Source organism: Ursus arctos, unplaced genomic scaffold (genome assembly GCF_023065955.2).
Source record: "Ursus arctos isolate Adak ecotype North America unplaced genomic scaffold, UrsArc2.0 scaffold_5, whole genome shotgun sequence".
NCBI lineage: Eukaryota > Metazoa > Chordata > Mammalia > Carnivora > Ursidae > Ursus > Ursus arctos.
In genome coordinates, this window is record NW_026623067.1 from 60384016 (window position 1) to 60405960 (window position 21945).

At 44.4% G+C, this 21945-nt stretch overlaps 1 protein-coding gene across 1 annotated transcript in view; it reads left to right on the forward strand.

Annotated features, from left to right (window-relative positions):
- SV2C (synaptic vesicle glycoprotein 2C) overlaps window positions 1–21685 on the forward strand; it is a 437234-nt gene extending 415549 nt beyond the window's left edge. Inside the window, exons 12-14 of the mRNA XM_048220957.2 lie at window positions 1334–1537; window positions 2011–2170; window positions 21112–21685. Of these exons, the coding sequence (XP_048076914.2) occupies window positions 1334–1537; window positions 2011–2170; window positions 21112–21295 (548 nt within the window). The 3' untranslated portion in view covers window positions 21296–21685. The remainder of the gene's footprint in view (window positions 1–1333; window positions 1538–2010; window positions 2171–21111) is intronic.
- The last annotated feature ends 260 nt before the right edge of the window (window positions 21686–21945 follow it).

Sequence of the window (21945 nt, forward strand, 5' to 3'; positions counted from 1 at the left end):
CAGGACTCTGGAATCGTGACTTGAGCCAAAGGCAGATGCTTAACCCACTGAGCCACCCAGGTGCCCCTCCTTTGATTACTGTTTGAAGAAAAAAATTACCCTGTGGCTTGTTGGTTTATAAATCTGGCTTCAAAATTTGATGTCTACTTAAGTGATCATGCCTGAGCTGTAGTGAATAGAGATGGACAACATATTATGTTGGCTTTGCTTAATCAAATAGTTTTTGAGTCCAATCCTGGTAATGGAGTTTGGAAAACTCCCCAGGGGAAAAGAGGAGTAGGGGGGAAACTGATTGAGGACCTGTTATATGCTGGTTCCTACTCTCATTAGACGCTCATTATCTCATTTGGTGAGATAATAGTGGAGACTTGGAAAAATTAAGTAATTTGGCCACATTCTTAGACCTGGTGACAGCAAACTTTTGAGATCAGTTTTATCTGATTGCAGAGCCCATGGTTTCCTACGTCTACCCTCTGATGTGTCTGTCCTTTGAGTCGAAAATAAGAGCCCAGCACTGGCAGGAGTATAGCGCTACCTTGTTGCCAACCCTGCCTTCTTGGTGCTCAGACAGGAAGCAGCTCTGCCCAGCTCCAAAGGAGAGTGGAACCAGGTGTCTTCAGGTTTTTTAAAACAGTGCTATCACTATCTTCTAACCCATTCAACCTCAGAAGACCAGCTTTTTAGGCAGGTCTTGATCAGCAAGGAAAATAACAGTTTTATTCCCACTGCCTTTTAGCAGAACCCACCATTCTTCTGCAACCCCTCCTTGGATAGGTCCAAGTTCAAGGAAAAAAATATCAGCAGCGAATGCTAGTGACCTTCCGATAAGAGCGACTCTTACTCCTTTGTGCATCCTCCCCTTTGACCTCAACTTCTATATCCAGCCTCATGGGCCCAACGAAAATCCTTTTCGTTCTCTTTGCCTCAGAGTCCCATAAAATAGCAATGATAAGGCTGATTCATACACATTTTGAAATAAATTGTTTTTGTAATTGTAGTATGCAAGCTATTAGTACTATAATGATAGTACTTATGTAACATGATAATTAGAACAAAGTGACACTATAAAGGAGTAAGCAAGTAATATAATTATGATGGCCAACCATAAGAAATCAGAAAATAACTGGACCCTTTAATGTGTTCTTTTATTCAACAAAGGTATCCTTCATTCAGCTACTTTGTAATGTGAGGTTCTAGACTAGTCCCTGCGCTTTGACCAGGCCCTGAAGCCCTCAAGTTTACAATGCGATGTTTCTTTCCTGAATTCTTAACTGGCTTTCTTAGACCGGTGCACAAGTATAAAGAGCTTGATGAATTGTCTTTGTGTCCACAGATTTTGAGCCGTATAAATTCATTGATAGTGAATTTCAAAACTGCTCATTTTTGCATAACAAGACGGGATGCCAGGTTACCTTCGATGATGACTACAGTGCCTACTGGATTTATTTTGTCAGCTTCCTGGGGACATTGGCAGTGTTGCCAGGCAACATCGTGTCTGCTCTCCTGATGGACAGAATTGGGCGCTTAACGATGCTAGGTATGTGCTTGGTTTCATGTAAAATAAAAGAGCTGCCCTTGCCGTCTCCGGGGAGCCTGGTTCCCACTGTACTCCCTGCCCCCTTAGGGATTTGCATCCCACAGAGATGAGGAGAAATCCCTTAAGACCTTTCATTAGGGCTAAATTTCAGTGAAAATTATGTCTAATTACATTTCATTTGAGCAGCTTCCATGAGTTGACAGACTGAAGAACTAATTACGTGTGACTAACGTATGTTTTTCCACTTAAGTAACTGAGTAATTGACGAAGTGCATTTCATGTTTGCTGCGTTCAGAAGGCAGTTGGAGAGGCAAACCTCTATACAGGTGAGGCTACCTGTACCTGAGCTTTTGGAGTCCAGGCCACAGCTTCCCCTTGGGATTCAGTTTTGCTGAGAGATGTCAGAGACCCAAGGATCATTCTCTCCTAAGATGATGGGAAACATGGCACCCTTTTGTCTGCTTTGTTGGCAGGTGGCTCAATGGTGCTTTCCGGGATCAGCTGTTTCTTCCTCTGGTTGGGCAGCAGTGAGTCCATGATGGTAGGTGTGCTGTGTCTGTATAACGGATTGACCATCTCGGCCTGGAACTCTCTGGATGTGGTCACTGTGGAACTGTACCCCACAGACCGCAGGTATGTTGAAACAGGCCTCTAGGAAGAGGCGCTCTGAGCTTCTTGGGACCACTGAGAAGTAGAAAAATAAGCCAAACTGTCATTTCCCAAAGTAAGTGAAAATCCAAAAAAATACCTGGTTTATGAGGTTGTAGTTTTCACTCATACATTTTAAAAAGAAAATGTCAGGAAATATAGTTGCTAGCAGGAATAAATAATAGGGCAGTGAAACCAGTGAAGGGATTTAATTGTGTCTATGACTTAGTTTGTTGGCTGACAATATGAGCAACCTATAATGAAGTCATGAGGGGCAGGATTTAATAACCTCTCTTGTACCACATTTTGAGCTGCTAATCAGTCCTGAGAGGGCTCTTACCTTCCTTTGCAAATGTCTGCATGACGTCTCTATTAAGCAACCACAGAGAAGTCTCTAGACCATATCTCTTGACCTTTGTGGTCTATTGGAGGAAAGCCCAATCTATTTCCAGGTACAACAACAACAACAAGGATTGCCTTTAGAAGAAAGTTATACATGAGTCCCAACGTGGAAACAAAAAGCATCTTATATAAGAGAAAAGACTAAATGATAGACTTTTGGGGTTGAGCTGTAGCAGCTGAATAATTAAGAGAATAGAAGCCCTGTTTTTCCATTTGACATAAGCAAAGACAAACAGCCTTTGCCTTCTTTTATTTTGTATATACATTGTCACCATGGGAGCCCTCTGTGCTGAAGGATGGGGTCAGTATTTTCTGAACTTTGAAATGCAGGAGGGATTTCTATAGGAATCTGCAGAGACATTTGAGATGAGAATTTTCAACAACATCTATTACTGACCTTATAGGAACATTATAGGAACTATATACCCATCTCCTGCAGAACATCTCAAACTCTTATGGACATGTGCTTATCAAATGTTCTACTAGACCCTCAGTAACCTCCTATTGAATATTTAGGCTCTGAAAGGAACCATATACTCCAATACAGCTTCTCCTTCATTCATTCAACAAACATTAATTCTCTTCTGTGAGCGAGCACCTGGGATAGATGCCATGGACCTTGGGATAAGGGTGTTGCCAAAAAGAAGAGAGAAGAGAAGAGAAGAGAAGAGAAGAGAAGAGAAGAGAAGAGAAGAGAAGAGAAGGAAAGGAAGGAAAGGAAAGAAGGAGATTAAGACTCTGCAGTATCCACTGAGCATTCTTTCATCAATCTCTCTTCCTGCAAACAGGGCCCAGATGGGGATTAAACTATACACTTAAAATAAACCCCTTAATAGTAAAGCAAGGCTATGGCATAGCCAGACACATTTTTGTTATACATGTAAGAGTTTGATACTATTTTAGATGAATCAGTTGCTTATCCCTCTACCATAAGGAACAGAAGGATGAGTATTCTTCTATGGCAAAATCTAGCTTAAAAAAACAAAACAGTGAATTAGGCAGGTTCCTCTGATGAGAAACATGGACCTGCTGTAATTTTGTTGTTGGAATTTGGTAAAATTTCCCAACAGAATTTGTTGGTAAAAACAGAAATTGCTATTTGTGTTTGCTCGGGTCCTCTGAGAAACAGAGGACAGGACGGAACTAAACGTGCACAGATTCTACTAGGAGACATGGTTGTGTGAGAGAAAATGGGGAGCGAGGTGAAGCTTGGGAGACCTGCAGGGCAGCCTTAGCCCCAGGGAAGGAGTGAGGAGGACAGTAGGGGGGACTGCCCCACACCTCCTCCGGCAGTCTCAGGAAGGTTAGGCAAGGCTGTGGGGGCTGGGGGTGTGGGGCAGGGGCTGACAGCATCTGCTTCCAGCAAGTCCTGCGTGTCCCAGGAACCGGCCGGCAGGAGTACTCCTAACTCATTCAGTTATTGGAGCAGCAAAACATGGGAATGAATTTCCCAGTTCAGCAGCTGGGGCAGTGACTTGGATGTCCACAAGGTGTGTTTTTCACTGCAGCCACACCTTTGCTGGGGGACGTTCTCCAGCTCCTACACAGGTGTGATTAGATAACATGCAGGAAGTCAGTTTCCTCAGTGGTGGAGGGCTGACTTGTCCTCCAGAGCCGCACTGCCAGGGTCCTGGTGGATGAGTTAGTACCACCTCCTCTGTTGCAGGTGGAAACTTTCTCTCCCATTTCTGCCATGTTCCTCTGGGCCACAGAAGGAGTCTCCATGCATCTCTGGCTCAGCTCTGAGAGGAAAACCCCAACTGTCCTGAGTGCAGGCATCCTATGGCCTCTTCTCCCCATCAAAGCAGAAAAGAATACATCTTGACAAGAGTTCTGACTAGAGGCTGTGATATTTCATATTAGAACTTTAGCACTGCCAACTCCTTGCCCAGTTTCTGGAATCTGTCCTTAATGATCAGAATAAGACACTCTGATCCCAGGCCCCGAGCCAAAAAAAATAACTCCTGGAACCATTTAACAGCCAACTCCTATCAAAATCCCAATCAGGGGCACCAGGGTGGCTCATTCAGTTGAGCGTCCAACTCTTGATCTGAGCTCAGGTCTTGATCTCAGGATGCTGAGTTCAAGCCCCACATTGGGCTCCATGCTGTGCATGGAGCTTAGTTAAAAAGTCAAAATTCCCAATCAAAATGATTCTATTTGGGGAACATAATGTAAGGTATAGTCTAGGTGCTATTACAACACTTGAAATCCACGTTTGTCAAGCACATTATAGATTTTACTTTTAATGTTATACCTTTGACTTTTATTAAGGGTTACATTTGCCTTTACTGTGAAAACACCAAAGAGGACAGGATACAGCCCATTACAGTACACCCTTCCCTCTGTGCGGTCTGCCCCGCAATATGCAGGGAGCTCTAGGACCCCCTTCTGAGGAGCTGCTCTGTCCCTTCCTTTCATGTGATAAAAATTGGTAATTCTTCACATTTCATTCTCTGTTAGGCAGGGAGGAGGCCTGTCTCTGCTAAATCTGCATGGTCCAGTTATTTGCTTTGTTCCTTCTCATTGTGATTTACCCTCTTTTATTCCTATTTTATTAATTTTTTTTGTTTTTTGTAAGCTACCCTAAATCATTTCATAGAGGGCAGGAAAGTTTGAAATTAAAATTATACACACTTACTGAATAACACTTTTCTGTGACTAAAAAATGGAACAAAGCAACAACTACAAGCACTTTATGTGTAAAGGAAAGCTCTGTTTTTCTATTGAAAGAATAATATTTCTCAATTTTATACTTTGGGCCACCAGGTGCGGGGGTTTTTCTTAATCTTCTATAATTTCCAGCAAGCACCAGCTGGATGTCCCACAATTTAACTCAGTTCTGACACCATCTGCCTGGAGATAGCATCAGATGACACAGGTGAGGGGCTCAGTTCCCACAAGACTGCCCCCATTTCAGATACCAAACATAAGTCAAGTTATCACCTGCACTTTTGACCAACTGGCCGTAAATTGGAGTTCTCATGACCCCTTCCTTGGGTTTGACCATTTGAATGGCTCACAGAACTCAAGGGAAGATTTATGTACATTTACCAACTTTTTATGAGAAGATACAACTGAGGAAGAGCTGGATGGTGGAGATGCGTAGGGTGAAGGATGAGGGAAGGGCAAGGAGCTGCCCTGCTTCTCCAGCTGATGACCTTCCAGGACCACACCTTTCTACTCTGTCAATGGCACTATAATAATTCTTCAGTCCTCAAAATCTCAGCATCAAAGGAAAGCATAATCTAATAATTGCCTGATGACATTTCAGCTTTTCTCCCAGGTTAGATCACAGACTGTAATGGCATATGATAATTTGAGGGGCCCAGAATGGGGCAGAAGGACACTCACAAACACACATTTTAGTGGAGTCCTTATAGGATCCAATTGGTTTATGGAGATGTGACGGAATCCATTTTTTGGAATAGAAGCTTAGGGAAACTTTTTAGTATATTCTTTGATACTCTCTCACACCAGATATATGGTGTCTTTTCCAACACCAACCAATTCTCCAATTCTGACACTACGTGGAGCTGGTATCAGATCCTACAAGTTAAAGGGCTCAGTCCCTCAAAACTGCCCCTATTTCAGATGCACACTGCAAATGGAGTGCCCAGGCAACTCGCGCTTCTGCCCGGCCAACTACAGATTTGTGAATTTCAACAGCCCGAAAGAGGTTTGATCATTTACTAGATAAAGAAGTACCTTGGGTGAGGTATAGAAGAGTCTGAAGTGCATGAGCCTCTATTCCTGTGGAGTTAATTAGGGTCCCCCACCACCCTCCTTACATGTTGAATGCATTCAGCAGTCTGGAAGCTCTCTAGATTTATAGAGGTTTCATTATGTAGGCATGATTGATTAAATCCTTGGTCATTGGTGACTGAATTTAATCTCCAGCATCTCTCCCCTCCCTAGAAGTTGGGGGTTGGGTGGGAGGCTGAAAATTTCAACTCTCTATTCACATGGTTGGTTATTTCCAGAGACCAGCCCCCATCAAGAAGCTATCTTTGGAGCTCCTCAAATTAAAGCAGAGATGATATGAAGCTTTCTGTTATTATGCAGAAAAGCTGAGATTTTAAAGACTGATACAACTCAGTGTTACCTGGAGCGGGTGCGGGCATCATCGCTGCTCAGAAGCTGTTAGGAGAATTCTAAAAGCATTACATGTTGAGAGGGGGGCATCTAGCAATCTCAGTGGTTTTCCCGATAGATGAGGTGTTGTTTCCTTTGGCTGCTTTCAAGATTTTTTTCTTGGTCTTAGTGTGGATTTCTTTGGGTTATTATGTTTGAGGTTTACTCACCTTCTTGAATCTGTAGGTTTGTGTCTCTTTGACAAATTTGTGTGGTTTTCAGTCATTATATATCTGAGTATTTTTTCTCTTTTTCTTTTTTTTAATAATTTTTATTTTGTTATATTAGTCACCATACGGTACATCCCCAGTTTTTGATGCACTGTTCCATGATTCATTATTTGCATATAACACCCAGTGCACCATGCAATATGTGCCCTCCTTAATACCCATCACTGGCCTATCCCAATCCCCCACCCCCCTCCCCTCTGAAGCCCTCAGTTTGTTTTTCTCTTCTTCTGTCTGAACTCCAGTGACATGAGTATTAGATCTTTTGTGATAGTCTCAAAGGTCCCTGATGCTCAGTTAACTTGTTTTCAGTTTTTTTGGTCTGTTTTTCTTATTGCATATTTTCCATTGTTCTCTTCCAGCTCACTGATTCTTGCCACTGACCCCTCCATTCCACTGTTGAGCCCAATCACTAAGATTTTTTTCCCTATTTTTATATGTTTTCCATATTTTATGTATTTCAAGTGTGTTCATGATTGCTCATTGAAGCATTATTATCATGACTGCCTGAAAACCTTTGTCATATAATGCTAACATCTCTGTCATCTCTGGGTTGGTGTCTCTTAATTGTTTTTTTCAGTCTGTGTGAGATCTTCCCAGTTGTTCTTAGGATGAGTGATATTCAATTGAAAAGTCATTTTCCTATTATGTTATAAGACTTTAAATCTCTTGTAAACCTTTAGTTTCTGGACACCTCCCTGTGAGGAGAAAAGGGTGCACTGCCTCATTATTGCCAGGTGGAGTTAGATGTCCAGTGTCCCCGCTCTACTGATGCCCGTAAGGCTGGGCATTTTCATTACTGCTGGCCAGTGGTGGGAGTCTAGGCTTCCCTCATGATCATGATGCCATGGAAGGAAAGAAGGGAGAAGTGAAAGAGCTCATCACTGGCCAACACCGATGAAAGTCCCAGCTCCCTACTTTGCCTTCCCTGATACCACTTTGATGGTGATATGGAGTCACCTCATCACAGTTTTGTGAGGGTGGAAGTCTAGGCTCTCTCCTTGGCTTTTGCTGGTGTGGCTGGCAGTTGGGCTATAATTCTTCTGGTATTCATTTGGAGGAGAGAGATTATTGTCTAAACATCTTCTGCCTTTCTAGGCTGCCCCTACCCTGGTCCTTTGACTAAAGAGAACAGGGTTTGTTGGGGCTTTTTAAATAATCTGTTGCTGATGGTATTTCCACATTGCCATCTTCTTCAGTTCCGAGTCTGAGATCACTGGAGCAAAAGAAAATGCAGGGAACTCATCACTCCCAAGGTCCCTAGCTCTTCTACCTTTTTCTGTCTTTCAGAGTCTTCTTATGTTTGCTTTTTAATATCCAGTATTTTCAGCTGTAGTTAGTGGGAATGCTCATGAAAGTATGACTACGTCATCTCCATATGAATTTTAATATTGTTTACTTACTCACTCAACATTTTTTTTTTTGAGTGCCTGTGATACCACCATGAATGAGCCATTTGTGGTCATAACTCTCACAGAGCTTGTGGACAGGTGAACATCAGATACCATAGAGTGAGGTCAGGGTCACTGTGGGGGAAGCGCATGGTGTCATGAAAGCAGAGAAGAGGGCCTCTTGAAAGAACTGACAGCTGAGACCTGAAAAATAGTAGGTGATAGCTAGGCAAAGAAATGGAGAAAGAACATTTCAGTCAGATGACAAATGAAATACTATCTGAAAACTTCTGGAGGCAAGAGTTAAGAGAGGTAAGCAAGGAAAAAATCAGGAAGGATCTTGTAAATTGCATCATCCTAAGGGTGATGGGGAGCCCTTGAAGTGTTTTAGGAAGAAAAGGGACAAGATCAGAAAAAGGCTAGAAGTTTACTCTGGTGGCCAGAAAGGAGGCAGGAAGACTGGTTAGGATGGAAAACAGTGATGTGAACTAGAAAAATGTGGGTCAGAAAGGAGCGAAATCAACATTCAACATGTTCACAGATATTTAGAGATATAATAAATAAAACTTCTTGGTAAGTTAGATGGTAGGGGGAGGAAAGAGGTCATCAAAGAGGATTCCAGCTTCTGCTTGTGCAGTTGAGTGGATGGTGATGGGCACTTTGAGACTGGGACACAGAAAGGAGAGAGACCAGGTTTGGGCTGGGGTCAGGAAGATAATGAGCTGCCATTGTGGACGTGTTGGGTTTTCATGTCAACATGACGTTTTCTGATAAGCATTTGCATTATTATGTTTGGTTGCCAGAAAGACACCTGAGCTGAGGATAGAGTGTTCAGTCACTAGTTCATTAAACAGATGATTTTGGAATATGTGTCGTGTGGCAGGAATTATTCTGGTTCTTGAGATAGAGCAGTGAACAAAACAGGCAGAAAACCCTGGCTTGATGGAGCTTACATTCCACTTGAGAAAAGACAGTCAATAAACAATGAGATAAGTAAAGTAAATATATCCAATGGTCCTAAGTGCTCTAGAGAAAAAGAAAGCTACGTATGGGCATAGAGAGCACTGGGGTCTGGGGAGTTATAATTGTTAACAGGTTGGTCTAAGAATATGCAACTATAACAGGTGACATTTGAGCAAAGACGCAGGAAGATACTTGGGAAGACAACTTTCACAGCAGAGGCATCAGTGAGTGCAAAGGTCCTAAGGTGTCAGTGCAGGAGACCAGTGGGAGGAGGGGAAAAGAAGATTGTCACACTGGAGCAGCATAAGCAAGATGAATGGTAAGAGGCAATAGGTCAGAGTAGACATGAAGGACTTTGATCTTCATGAAAATCCATTGGAGGGTTTGGGGCAGAGTAACGACATGATCTTATATACGTTTAAAAGGAAAACTGGCTTTTGTGTTTAAACTATACTACAGAGGATCTGAGGTGGAATCAGGGAGAGCAGTTAGAAGTGCACTGCAGCAGTTGTGGCAAGATACAGTAGTGCCAGTGGACGTGGTAAGAATTGGTTCAATTCTGTAAATATGTTGAAGACCAAAGGGCATTGCTGAAAGATTGGATATGAGGTATAGGGGCAGGTAGGCGGTCGGGGAATGGGCCAGATACTCAGAATGACTTCAGGGGTTTTGACCAGAGCCTGGGGTTGCCTTTGCTGAAATAGGGAAGATTATGTAAGGGGGAAGTTAAGGAGGAAGTATCAGGAGCTCAGTTTTGTTCCTGTTAAGTCTGAGATGCTATGAAATATCCAGATGGAGATGTCAACTAGGCAGTTGCATGTATGAGACCAGAGTTCAGAGAAGAGGCCTGGGTGGCAGGTAAAAATTTGAGCCCTTTCAGTGTAGAGATGAAATTTAAAGTCCTGATGTCAGATGACACTATCAAAGGATGACATGTAGGTAGAGAAGAGGGGAGTTCTGAGGACTCAGTCCAGAGATACAGGAGAATTCAGAGGTCCAGATGATAATGAGAAGTCAGGAAGGAAGACTGAGAAGGAGCCAGGAGTGAGGTAAAGAGAAAAGGCATGGGTTAGGTCCTGGGAGCCAAGTGAAGAAAGTAGTTCAGGAGGAGGGAGTGATCAGCTGTGATAGATGCTGCTGATGGACCAAACAGAGGAAGGGAACTGAGGACTCAAATTGGGGTTATGGCAGCAACTAAATTACCACATGACAGTAAAGGCAGGGGCCTGCTCACTACTACTAAGGCAAAGCCTAGTGGCCAGACTCCCATCCATGCAACAGGTGATCACAAGGCAGGCCCAGGGTTGACCTACCTTGAGGTTTAGTTGACTTCTGCACCCCAGACAGGGCTAAATCTGCAGGTGGGAGAGAAGTGGTCCCATGTGTAAAGACAGGAGGAACTTAGGGACAGTCAACAAGTGTACACACGTGCGTGTTTGCAGATAAGCAGCCATCCCTTTGTTCTTCTGCACTCTTATGGCATCACTCTCCTGGCTCCTGGGCTGGTGACAATATGTGGAGACCAGGCGGTAGGATTAGAGAGGCCTGGGGAGTATTTCAAGGCAAAGGAAACAGAAAACAGAGGCCTACAGAAAAGTGATGTGTCCGAGAAGGCAAAGGGTCTGGTCTGGGGATAAGCCCATCAAGGGAAGAAGATTCTGAGTTACCACAGCAGGTCATACTATAGGGTGCACGGTTAGTATAAAAGCTAGAAGACAAGGAAGGGTTCAGTGGGCCAGAAGCTCAGGCCAGGAGAAGAGAGAACAAAAAACCAGCCTATCAACACGGGGTCAGGGAGGTAATAAGGAGGCATCATCACCTGCAAAAATGAGGCCTGACACTGAGGAAAGGTTTTGTATGTTAGAATAATCTGTAAACTCTACGCTTAGTACAATGGGACAAATAGCTTGCAGCTGATTGTCAGTAATGTTTATTGAACTGACTCTTGCCAGACCTAGCTCAGGTACAGGCAACACTAACTGCAGTGGAACTTGGGGGACAGGAAGGTGCCTCTCTGTTCGTGTACTCACCCTGGCCAACCAGCTCCATTTGGTCCTCTGTCTTCATCCCAACTCTTCACTAACAGCTGGGTTCCTGGCAGAGGCCAGCCTCCCAACATCCCTGAGGACCTACCGCAGTGATTGGGACTCAGTGGTCCACACAGTATGTTTCTTCCTCCGACTCTGAATTCTGAGGCATGGCCTTGAAGGAGAGAGTGGTACTTGCAGATCTGCAGGGAGCTGTGCTGGGAACTGGGGGTGATGGAAAAAGCAGAGTTGAGTATGTGTCCATGAGGCTGAGAAGTCAGGACGGCTTTGAGAAGCATGATAAGGGAAGAAATGAAGAGCAACACAGAGTGATAGATCTTTGAAGTGTGAGCATTATTGAATATAGAAGTCATTGTATAGTATTTTGACAATTTCTAATCATCCCTACATACATCAGCCCCTGTCCTGTGTCAAAAATAAGCAGGGAGCCTATTATCTGTAATGTAAACAATGGGCAACAGATACAATGTGAGATTCTTCTCAGAGATGGAAGTATGACTGCCCCACTGTGCCAGAGATAGAACAGATTTTCCCAGCTTGCCAGATATCTAAAAGGGGACCCCACCCACGGAACACATGGGTCCAAGGGAGTTTCCTTTTTCCATCATTTCTCCACACCCAGGTGCTGCCACCATCTAAACTATCTCAGTCCTCCTTGCACTGGGAGATGCCAACACAAGATACAGTCCATTCACAGGTTCAGTCAGGGCTGGTTGGAGTCCATCCCCTGTATTCTAACTATGAAAAAAATCAGAACTTCTCCCTCATCTCTTCGAATCTTCAAAGAGGAAACAATATGTAATGATAGGCTGACCTAGATTTACCTAGTATTCGTTAACCCCATCCTTTAGCTCCCTTCTTTTCCTCCCCTCCTTTGTCAAGGTTTTAGACCACCTGAAATCCTAAACATAGCCACCTAATGTAAGAGACACATGCACTGGGTCGTTTGGGATCTCAGTTCCAGCCTTCCTGTCATTCTGTATCCAGGCAGTGACTTCCTGCTGCCACCATGCGGGTGTGACAGAGCGCCACTGCTGACGCTTCCTGTGTCCTTATGGCCCAGTGGCCACTTTGACCCCTTCTCCATGGAGCTCAGGACAAGGAGCTCCCACCTTGTAAATGCTGAAACCCAAGCTGTCCCTTAGCCAGCAGGCCTGTCTCCCGGGTATTAATCCAGCCATGTGCTCCTGCCTTCCCTGGCCACTGGTCCCCTCCCTTCTTCCCCCTTACACACACACAGTTTCAGACATGACCTCAGGAAGCATTTGAAAGTCAACCTCTGGTTGTTCCCACCTGCTACTCCCTGCTCTTCCTGGGCAGCTGCTGCTGTCACCCAGCGCTGTGGGCTGGTCCTTTTCCTCCATGAGCTAAACCAAAGCATCTGCCCAGAATTAACCAACTGAAGCCCCTCCCCTGAGGACTGTTCTTATTAAGACAGAGCAGCTCCCCATTCCCTCCCCATGCTCCATCCTGATGGTCCTTAATCCTGGATCTCGTATTGACCAGCTGTGCGACCTCAGCGAGACCACTCAGCAAAACTGTGCCTCATTTGTTTGGGATACAAAACGACAACATGCTACATCAGTGGTTATGAAGATAACTTAATATCTTCACTTAATATTTTTTGAAGATTTTGACATGAAGTATTCTTTCACTCAACTGTCTTTCTAACTTTTCTATCATTTCTATCTTTATAGACCTTGTCATTGTATAATATATGTCTGTATTTTATGTGATCTGAGTCATTTTGGCCATTCAGGCAATGTCAGACCCTTTTTGTCTCTGGCAGTGAGAAGTGGAGTGTGAGGGGGTAAGAAGTATACGTGTCCTTCACCGACCACCTCTCTCCCAGGTGGGGTATTACAATGGCGGCAAATCCTACCAAATGTGCAGACAGGCACAGAAATGGTCCTACAGCCCGTTCATGACTCCAGGAAGTCCATCTCTCTGCCCTTGGGTGCTGAACAAGCCCTTACAGGAAAGGGCTTTGGGACCATTATGACATGCCGACAGCAGGACCATCAGCCTTGGGGCTGGTCAGGCCTTTAAGCATTAGTGTGCAGGACCAGTGGGCTCTAGAATCTGGAATCTCAGCCAAGGGTACCATTCCACCAGTTTGAGGTTGCTGGGCTTGGAGGATGCTTGCTCATCCATGGTGCTAAGAGCAGAACATTTCTTTCCAGTCATCTACTCATTTTACCAATGAAAAACTGTCTCTGCGTTCATTAACAAACTTTGTCATGCAGATTTCTAAAATGATGTGTAAAGCCCTAAGTACCTATCTCTGGCCTGTTGATTCCTGATTAACATGTTTTAAATTCTAGAGTATAGAACAACTTCTCCTTGTACTGAAGTACTTTTAAAGCAAATTACCACCAGGTCGTATAATGATATGGTGTTATGTGTGTGGTTGCTTACTATCTGTTACCCACTAGGATGTGAGCTCAGTCAGGACAGGACTTTGTTTTCCTCATTTATTAGCATAGCTCTAGGTGAATGGGAGGAAGGGAAGGGAGGGAAAAGGGATGCTTTTTAAAATCCGCTTGGTTATGGGCTCTAGGTTTCCATCGGATGTGGGATCTAGCACTGCACCTCTCTTCCCTCTGACTGCCCTCTGTCCCCCTTTCCACTTTCACTGTCCAGAGCCTGTGACCTCCCGATGCTTCAGCTGCCAGCTCCCCCTTGGTCACACAGCATTGCCTACTGGAAACCCTCTTCCTCCTCTCTTCCCCTTTCTCCATCAGTAGTGAGGAGGAGACCTGGTGCTGCCAGAAGATAGTGGGTAAATTAGATCAGTCCTTTAGCCTTTTTGGAGTTTGGTTTCCTTATCTGAAAATAGAGGTGAGTCAGGCTCAGTACCGAGGATTTAGGTCATCTCATTTAACCATGTGTAAACGTCATTCCAAGCCTACAAGAGTAAGGAGACTTTCTCTGTTTTCTAGAGAGGAAAATGAGACACAGAGAGGAAAAGAAACTTGCCCTGGGTCACTGAGGCTCAAACCCAGCTCTGTGGCTCCACGGTGCTGCTCCCAGAACAGACATACCCGTCCCTCTTCCTAGGGGGTCTGGGGTGGCGCTCTTCTAAGAAGCTCACCTGGTAATTAGAATATACAGTCATGTTCACTAATCCTGGCCTTAAATGAACTCCAAGTTGCCTCCCAGTGCTTGCTTTCATTCCATCATTATCTACTCTGGCCCAGGCACTCATCTACTTGCTGCCTAGCTTCATCAGATAGAGGGGAAGCCACAAAGACTTCCATTTTGCAGGACTGTGAATATTTGCATATCAACAGCACAAGCAGTAGGAAGACCCTTGACGGTGATGGGGATGGGGATGGGGATGGGAGGGAGATGGAGCTCTGCTTTGGGCCCAGGGATTCCTCTTGGCTCACAAACCATACGTAAGTCCTTCTCGGCTTGTATGTAAGGCAAGCCCAGCTCAGTGGTATAGGATGCCATCTTCCCAGGTTAAGGAGGGCACATATAGACCACACACATACACATACTACTTACTTGGGTGAGACAAACTTTCTCTTTCTTTGAAGCTCAGAAAGTAATTGAATTCAGTTTTTTCTGACTTAAGAATGTGAAATTAGAGTTCTCTCCTCTGAACAAGCAAGAGGATAGTCTGGCATCAGTAAACAAACATGGCCTAATGCCCATTAGGATGCCCTTTACAGAAATCTACTTCCAACATATTTTGAAGGTGTCAGGAAATTCCTTACTTCATTCCACAAGTATCTTCTTATGTGTCACCGTGCTTGTCCTAAAGGGACAGCAATGAATGAATGGAAAGACTCTACAATCCTGCCCCAAAGATCAGGCTGAATCCGGACAGGAGAGCCCTGAGAGTGGTACAAGCCAGTCCCTAGCGGGAGAGCAGGAAGGAGGACCTCGTTCAACAGGAAGAACCTTCATGGCTGCCCAGAGTCCAGCCTGCACAGCGGCTGCAACAAAGTTGGAAGAGAAAGAAATGATTCAGGTTACTTGAGAAACAGATTGCCTCTGGGAGAAATAAGCTGCGAAGAGCAACGTAAATAAGAGAGCAGGAGCAGGGATGGGAAGGCAAAGAGGTTGGATGAAGCCTTTGCCTTGGATTCCTCTCCTGTGGGCCGCAGTCTCCTCCCAGCTCAACCATATCATAAACATTTTCCCTTGCCTGTGTTACACTGCCTGACTTTCCTAATGAACACATCCAAGTAAAGGTTTTGAGTGTGAAGGTGTTCGTTGCAATAGCATTCATGTTCCCCCAGTTTGGAAAGCTCCTAACTATCCCAGTGGTATGCTTACAGAGATAATGGTTATATGCCTCATCATTTCATTTTAAACAAAACATAAACAACATGGGATGGTTTTATTAATGATTGCGGGAAAGCAAAAGCAAAATTGTGTGAATCCTGTGATTCATAAAAAATAAGGATATGATTGGAAGGACACTAAAGGGAATTCAGAAATGAAAACCATTTTTTGGAGGGGTGGAGTAGATTTTTTGCTTTTGCAATTTCCTTTTGGCATAGAATAGTAAATCCGGATCAATTCAAAAATGCAGTTACCTCTGGAAGAATCCAGGGTCCTCCTCCCTGGATATACCTTAGATTCACACAAGACTTCTAAAAACTAACAGTGCCTGGGCTCCCAGCACAGCAGTACCGTCAGACTGTCTGGGGGTGTGGCCCTGAACATTGGTATCGCCACAGCACTGTGTTGTAAAAGCTCCACAGGTGATAGTGTGTACCCAGCTTTGAGCACCCCTGAGTGAGACTGTGGTCACACAGGGCCATGCACCCTAGTTCCACCAGATTGCTCCTCTGACCTCACATTGAGACAGCTGAGGAAGAGGGACACTTGTTTGGGGACTGGGGGGAAGCAGGCCATTTGGTGCTCTAGAGGCCTTTGTGGGGGTGTCTAAGACTGAGTGGGGTACCACAGAGATCAGTTAGATGTGAGGGTGTTTTGAGAGTCAGAGAGCACCTCTGGGCACATCCCATCCTTCACCTGGTGAGCTCCTCCTACTCCTGCAAGATGACTTCTCTTCTCATCCATCCCCTCTGAGAAGTCTTCCCTCAGTGCCCCACCCCCACCGAGATCACCTCCCATCCTCTGCACCCCTATAGTACCCTTGGCTGTCTGTATTACTGCACTGAGCATGTTGTGTTTTCATGATCTTTTTGCATCTGTCTTAATGCAAAGGTGGACTTCGTCGTCTTAATTTCGGCCACCCTGGTGCCTAGTGTAGTGCCTGGTACATAACCCTTAATGATCGTTAAATGAATACATAGAAGAATGTGTAAATCAGGACTTTATTAAGGACCATTTTGCTTCTTAGACAAATATTCAAGGGGTTTCTAGTGCTCTTAGCATGGTAGTCCAGTAGCTCAGATGGATTCAGTGGTGAAACAGCTTTTTTAGATAAACCTGGGAAATGTGCCATCATTTGTAGTGCTGCTTGCATGAGGAAAAGTGCAATTCATTTTGTGCTTTCAAGAGCCAACTTCTGGATGAACCCCTAGATCACAATGTACAGTAGTTCCTCCTTATCTGAGGTTTCCCTTTATGCAGTTTTGGTGACTCATGTCCCCTCAGGTCTGGAAGCTGATGAGCCGCCTCCTGACACAGCGTCAGAAGGTCAGTGGTAGCCTAACAGCACATCCCGGCACCTGCGTCATTCACCTCACGTCATCTCCTCATGTAGGCATTGCCTCGCCTCACGTCATCACAAGATGAGTGAAGACAGGGGCGCCTGGCTGGCTCAGTTGGTGGGGCGTGGGACTTTTCATCTCAGGTTCGAGTCGTGAGTTCAGGCCCCACATTGGGTGTAGAGATGACTTACACAGTACAATATATTTTGAGAGAGAGGGAGAGAGACCACACTCACCTCACTTTTATCATAGCGTATTGTTGTTCTACTTTATTGTCAGTTATTGTTAATCTGACTGAGCCTAATTTATAAAGTAAACTTTATCATAGGTAAGTATATATAGGAAAAACATAGTATATATAAGGTTTGGTACTATCCCTAGTATCAGGCGGTGTTGGAATATCTGCCCTGCAGATGAGAGGGGGCTATGATATTATTGACTTAAGGACTGCCTATACTTTGCAAAATGCCCCCCCCTTGCTCAGTTCTTAGTATTCCTTTTCTAAGTTTTACCAGTGATTTGAGTTGTCCAGAAAAAGTTCTTTCCAAAAGTTTAGACTAAGCAAAGAGAATGCTTCCATTTTACCCCTTAAAAGGTGAATTCCGTTAGCCGAGTCTGGATCGACCCCATTTCAGGTCTTTTCAAAATGAGCAATTAATTTGTTTTCCTGATTTCAGCAGTCAATCCTTCAGTCAGTGTTTGAAACCATGGCTAACAGTGGCATGGCGCCCACCGTGTGCCGGGCACGGCCTATGTGCTACTATTATTCAGCATCCCTTGATTCTCCCCAGGAACCCTGTAAAACCCACAGCTGACCCTGCATTGAAGTCAGAAAAATGAAATTTAAGAGGCCAAATGTGAGGGCAAAACTTTCCTCACTCTATCCAAAATGGTGCCAGCGGTTTCCTTTTCCCAGCCTCTAATCAAAGCTAATAATGATATGAATGAACTGGAACCTGCTCCTTTGGGAAGGCTCTGGAGAAGCCACAGTCCAGCCACAGGGAGGGATGCTCTGGTGGCCACACCCCCATCAGCGGAGCCTGAGGACCCCAGTAAGCCAGCTCCCTGAACTAGCACTGGGCTCTCAGACAGAGGGAGTTAGTGGTGCAGGACAAGGCCACGGTAATAAAATGTGGAAGAGGGCTGCCGTGGTCCCAGGGTACTGTTCAGGGAAGGAATTTCCATGTAAAAGATTTAAGTGGGTTGAGCAAGAATTGAAAACAAAGGATTCTGGCTGGAGAGGTAGGGGAACAAGGCGTAGAGTTTATAGAAAGATCATAGATCAGTTCATTCTTTCTCCTTTGTACTTGTCGGTTAAGAGAAGGCACGGAACATCTTTGGTCTGAAAAAAAACTCAGTAGCTTGTCGTGCTGTTGAGAAGTCAGCAAGTCAAACGCTGAGCTCTGCAAACTCCAAGCTCCCCACCCTCAAAGGACTTAATGAGCATGGGGACTTGTATTTTGTGTGTCTGTAGAAGTTCATGGCTTTCCTTTAAGTAAGAGCAAAGAAGTAAATGAAGTCAAAGCTTATTTACTTTGTAAACAGATAACCAGCAAGGAAGAACTACTTTGAGAATGATTTTGGTAACACAGCTGTGTGTCTGATGCATGGGAAATCACACCCTCCAGGTCACAGGTATTTGAAGAAATAACTTTCTTATCCGAGGAAAGGATGGTCACATTTTCTCGAATGCCAATGCTAATTTAAGGAGGCTGTATGCTTTGTGTCCACACCAGATTTTCGTGTGAGAATCTGGCTCTGATAGGTAAATGAAGATGGAGAGTCAGAGAATATAAAGATTTGATCGTTTGGGTTTTTTTCTTTTTTTTAGAAGCTTTAGATACCAAATGCTCCCAATGCATGTCTCTTCAGCACTGTCCAGAAATCTCAGGAAGTTGTCCATACCATAAGGAGATAGCCACCCATATTTTATACCCTGTTTAGAGTTAGAGCTTGGGAAAATACGGTTATTTTAACCCAGCTGTAAACTCTGCTTGGGTCATTCAACAGTTTCAGCATCAAGAGACTTCTTCCTACAGAAGAATGTTCCCCTCTTATCAGCAACATACACACTAGCCATTTTTCCCAGAACGATACAGTTTATCTTACTACCAGAAGATGTATTTGGTAATTTATGAGCCTAGAATCTAGAAACTAAAATGTGCTTTTAAAAAAATGAAGGACATCAATCTGAAAGGCTACCTACCATAGGACTCCAACTATCTAACTTTCTGGAAGAGACAAAATTAGAGACACTAAAAAGATCAGTGGTGGCTGGAGTTACTGGGGAAAGAGGAGGAATGAATAGGGGGAGCACATGGGATTTTAGGGCAGTGAAACTATGATTCCTAGGATACTGTAATGTGGATACTTGGCGCTATACATTTACCAAAGCCCACAGAATACAAAACACAGAATGAACCCAGACATAAACTATGGGCTCGAGTTAATAACAGTGTACTAATACTGGTTCATCAATTGTAAACCTCTGTACCACACTCAGATGTTAAAAATAGGGCCGTGGGGTGAAGGGGTATATAGGAACTCTCCTTGCTTTTCACTCAATGTTTTTGAAAACCTAAAACAGCTCTAAAAAGTATTAATGAACAAACAAGGAGTTCAGCCTCATGACTTTTCCATGGAGGTGGGGGAGGCTGTGGGGATGATGTCATTCTACCGAAGTCCTCTGTGGTACCCAGCATGTAGCGTCCAGCAATTTCATTTGAAAATGGTTATCAATATATTAAATCTTACCTTTCCAGTGGTCATTGTTATTACCAGTTTCTTTATTTAAAAACAAGCCAAAAAGAAGAAGCATATAAAATTAGCTTACTCTCTTCTCAAGAAGTTCCTGTTTTTCTGTCAGAGATTCTGTTACACCCCTTCCACATTCCACACAGTTGGCAATTTTGCCACACGGCAGAGGCCTCTACCTTCTAGGTGTCTTGGCCAGGAAGAAAGTTGGCACTTGCTACCTCTTCGTAGGTCTTTTCTGACCCCTGAAGTCACTGGCCCTGGGCAAAGTCACAGGCCGAGTTCCCTCAGACGTGTACACTCCTCTCTGTGGTGTGGGAAGGAGGGTGAGTGGATAATAACTGCAATGAATATCTACACTTTGTAGAAAATAGCACTAGGAACAGCTCAGATAGCGATGAGTAGTTGTGACTGGCCGAAGCCCACACTTAGGCGTTTACAAATCAAAGAAAGATGTGTAGTAGATGCTGCATTTTACAGCATCTAAAATGCACTTCCCTCCGGAGGGGGGAAAATGTGTCCAACAATGAATGATCTTGCATTCAATTTGCCTTGAACACACAGATGTATCCAGTGACAGACAAGAAAGTGAACTGGCATAGAGGCCAAGGAAATTCATATTATGATGTCAGTGGTGTCAGTACCCTCATGAACAAAATTAAGTTTTCTACCTGGAAGTGCAGAGTAAAATCACATTCAAACGCTAGCACAGTGAGCAAGATCTTCTCTAGGCCTACGTTCTGATTCTCCCTTGTAATATTTTCCTGGACGTGATTTTCCACATGAAACCCTGATGAGGATGGAAGAAGTACCATTAGCCCATTGGTGGGCCACCCGCTCGGCATCCAGTGTCTGCCTGCTACCAAAACACGTGTGAAGAGAGCGTCATCATTCACGTCTATGTCACCCGAAAGATGAGGAATACCAGCCAGTCATCTCTGATTTTCTCTGAAAATTCCATGGCTTTAGTTCTTTAAAACCTCACACGTTAACGAAGCTATGAGGAAAGAGTGAGGAGAAAAAAAATCTAAAGAAATATATGGTCCTGTATTTTAATTAAACTCTGGAAGAGAGAAGAAATCTCCCTGATATTTCCTTTTTCTTTCTGTTCACAATAAAGTGGAACTTCTGGGCAGAATAAGAATCAGTCAAGGTGAGGAGAAAAATCAACAGAGGGCCGAAGGAACCATACCAACAGCTGAGGTTCTCTGCGTCCAGATGCACTAACAAGCATTTCATTACATGCCTTAATGAGATACAAAACTCTTCCTGGCGGTCCTTGAAAACTACTGCCGAGGACGTTTGTATCTAAGGTTGCATCTGGGAAGTCGCTTTGTCAACCTTGCCTTGTGTCTCTTCCCCTTGCAGGGCGACAGGCTTTGGCTTCTTGAATGCCCTGTGCAAAGCAGCGGCCGTCCTTGGAAACTTAATATTCGGCTCCCTGGTCGGCTTCACCAAATCGATCCCTATCCTGCTGGCCTCCACTGTGCTGGTGTGTGGAGGACTGGTGGGCTTACGCCTGCCCGACACACGAACCCAGGTCCTGATGTAATGGGGTACAAGCCATCCGTCTACCACGTTTCTTTCTCCTGCCCTGTGTCAACCCTCCGGACTGACTCAAGGTTTCAGATGTTTTCGCATACTGAAAGGTGGTAAAATATCTGAACACTAACTCTTGCCGTGACTGAACTGTAGATGCATACCATCCTGCCCCTTAGGTGTGAGCTTGCAGGGGTTTTCATGCCTTGTGACCTTTCCTAACAGGGATGCTCCCAGCTCCCAGGAATCAGTGGTAGCACTTTTTAAGTGTCCTCGTCAGCCGGGCCTCCCTGAGATTCTGCTCACTGAAGGTGGAGGGGCCTATGCTGCCTTCAGAAAGAGATCCTGCTTCTGATTTCGCATTCACGGGAAATAGAAGTTGGCATATTATTGCCTTTGTGCTGAGGAGAGGGATTCTTTTTTTTTTTTTTTTTTTTTTTCAAACAGAGTGATATTTCCTGTTTACTTAGAAAAGGATACCCAATTCTTGCTGTTACAGCAGGGCCTTACAAAGAAAACCATGTGGCACCAGAGCTGGGTGGGGCTCTTTGAGGCCTGACAGGGAAGGTGGCTCTGCTGACAAGAGAGAGAGGCTGTGCCGCGAGCAGCAAAGATCTGAGTGAAAGGCATAAGCCAGATTTCTGCCCAGTTTAAGTCCTGAAA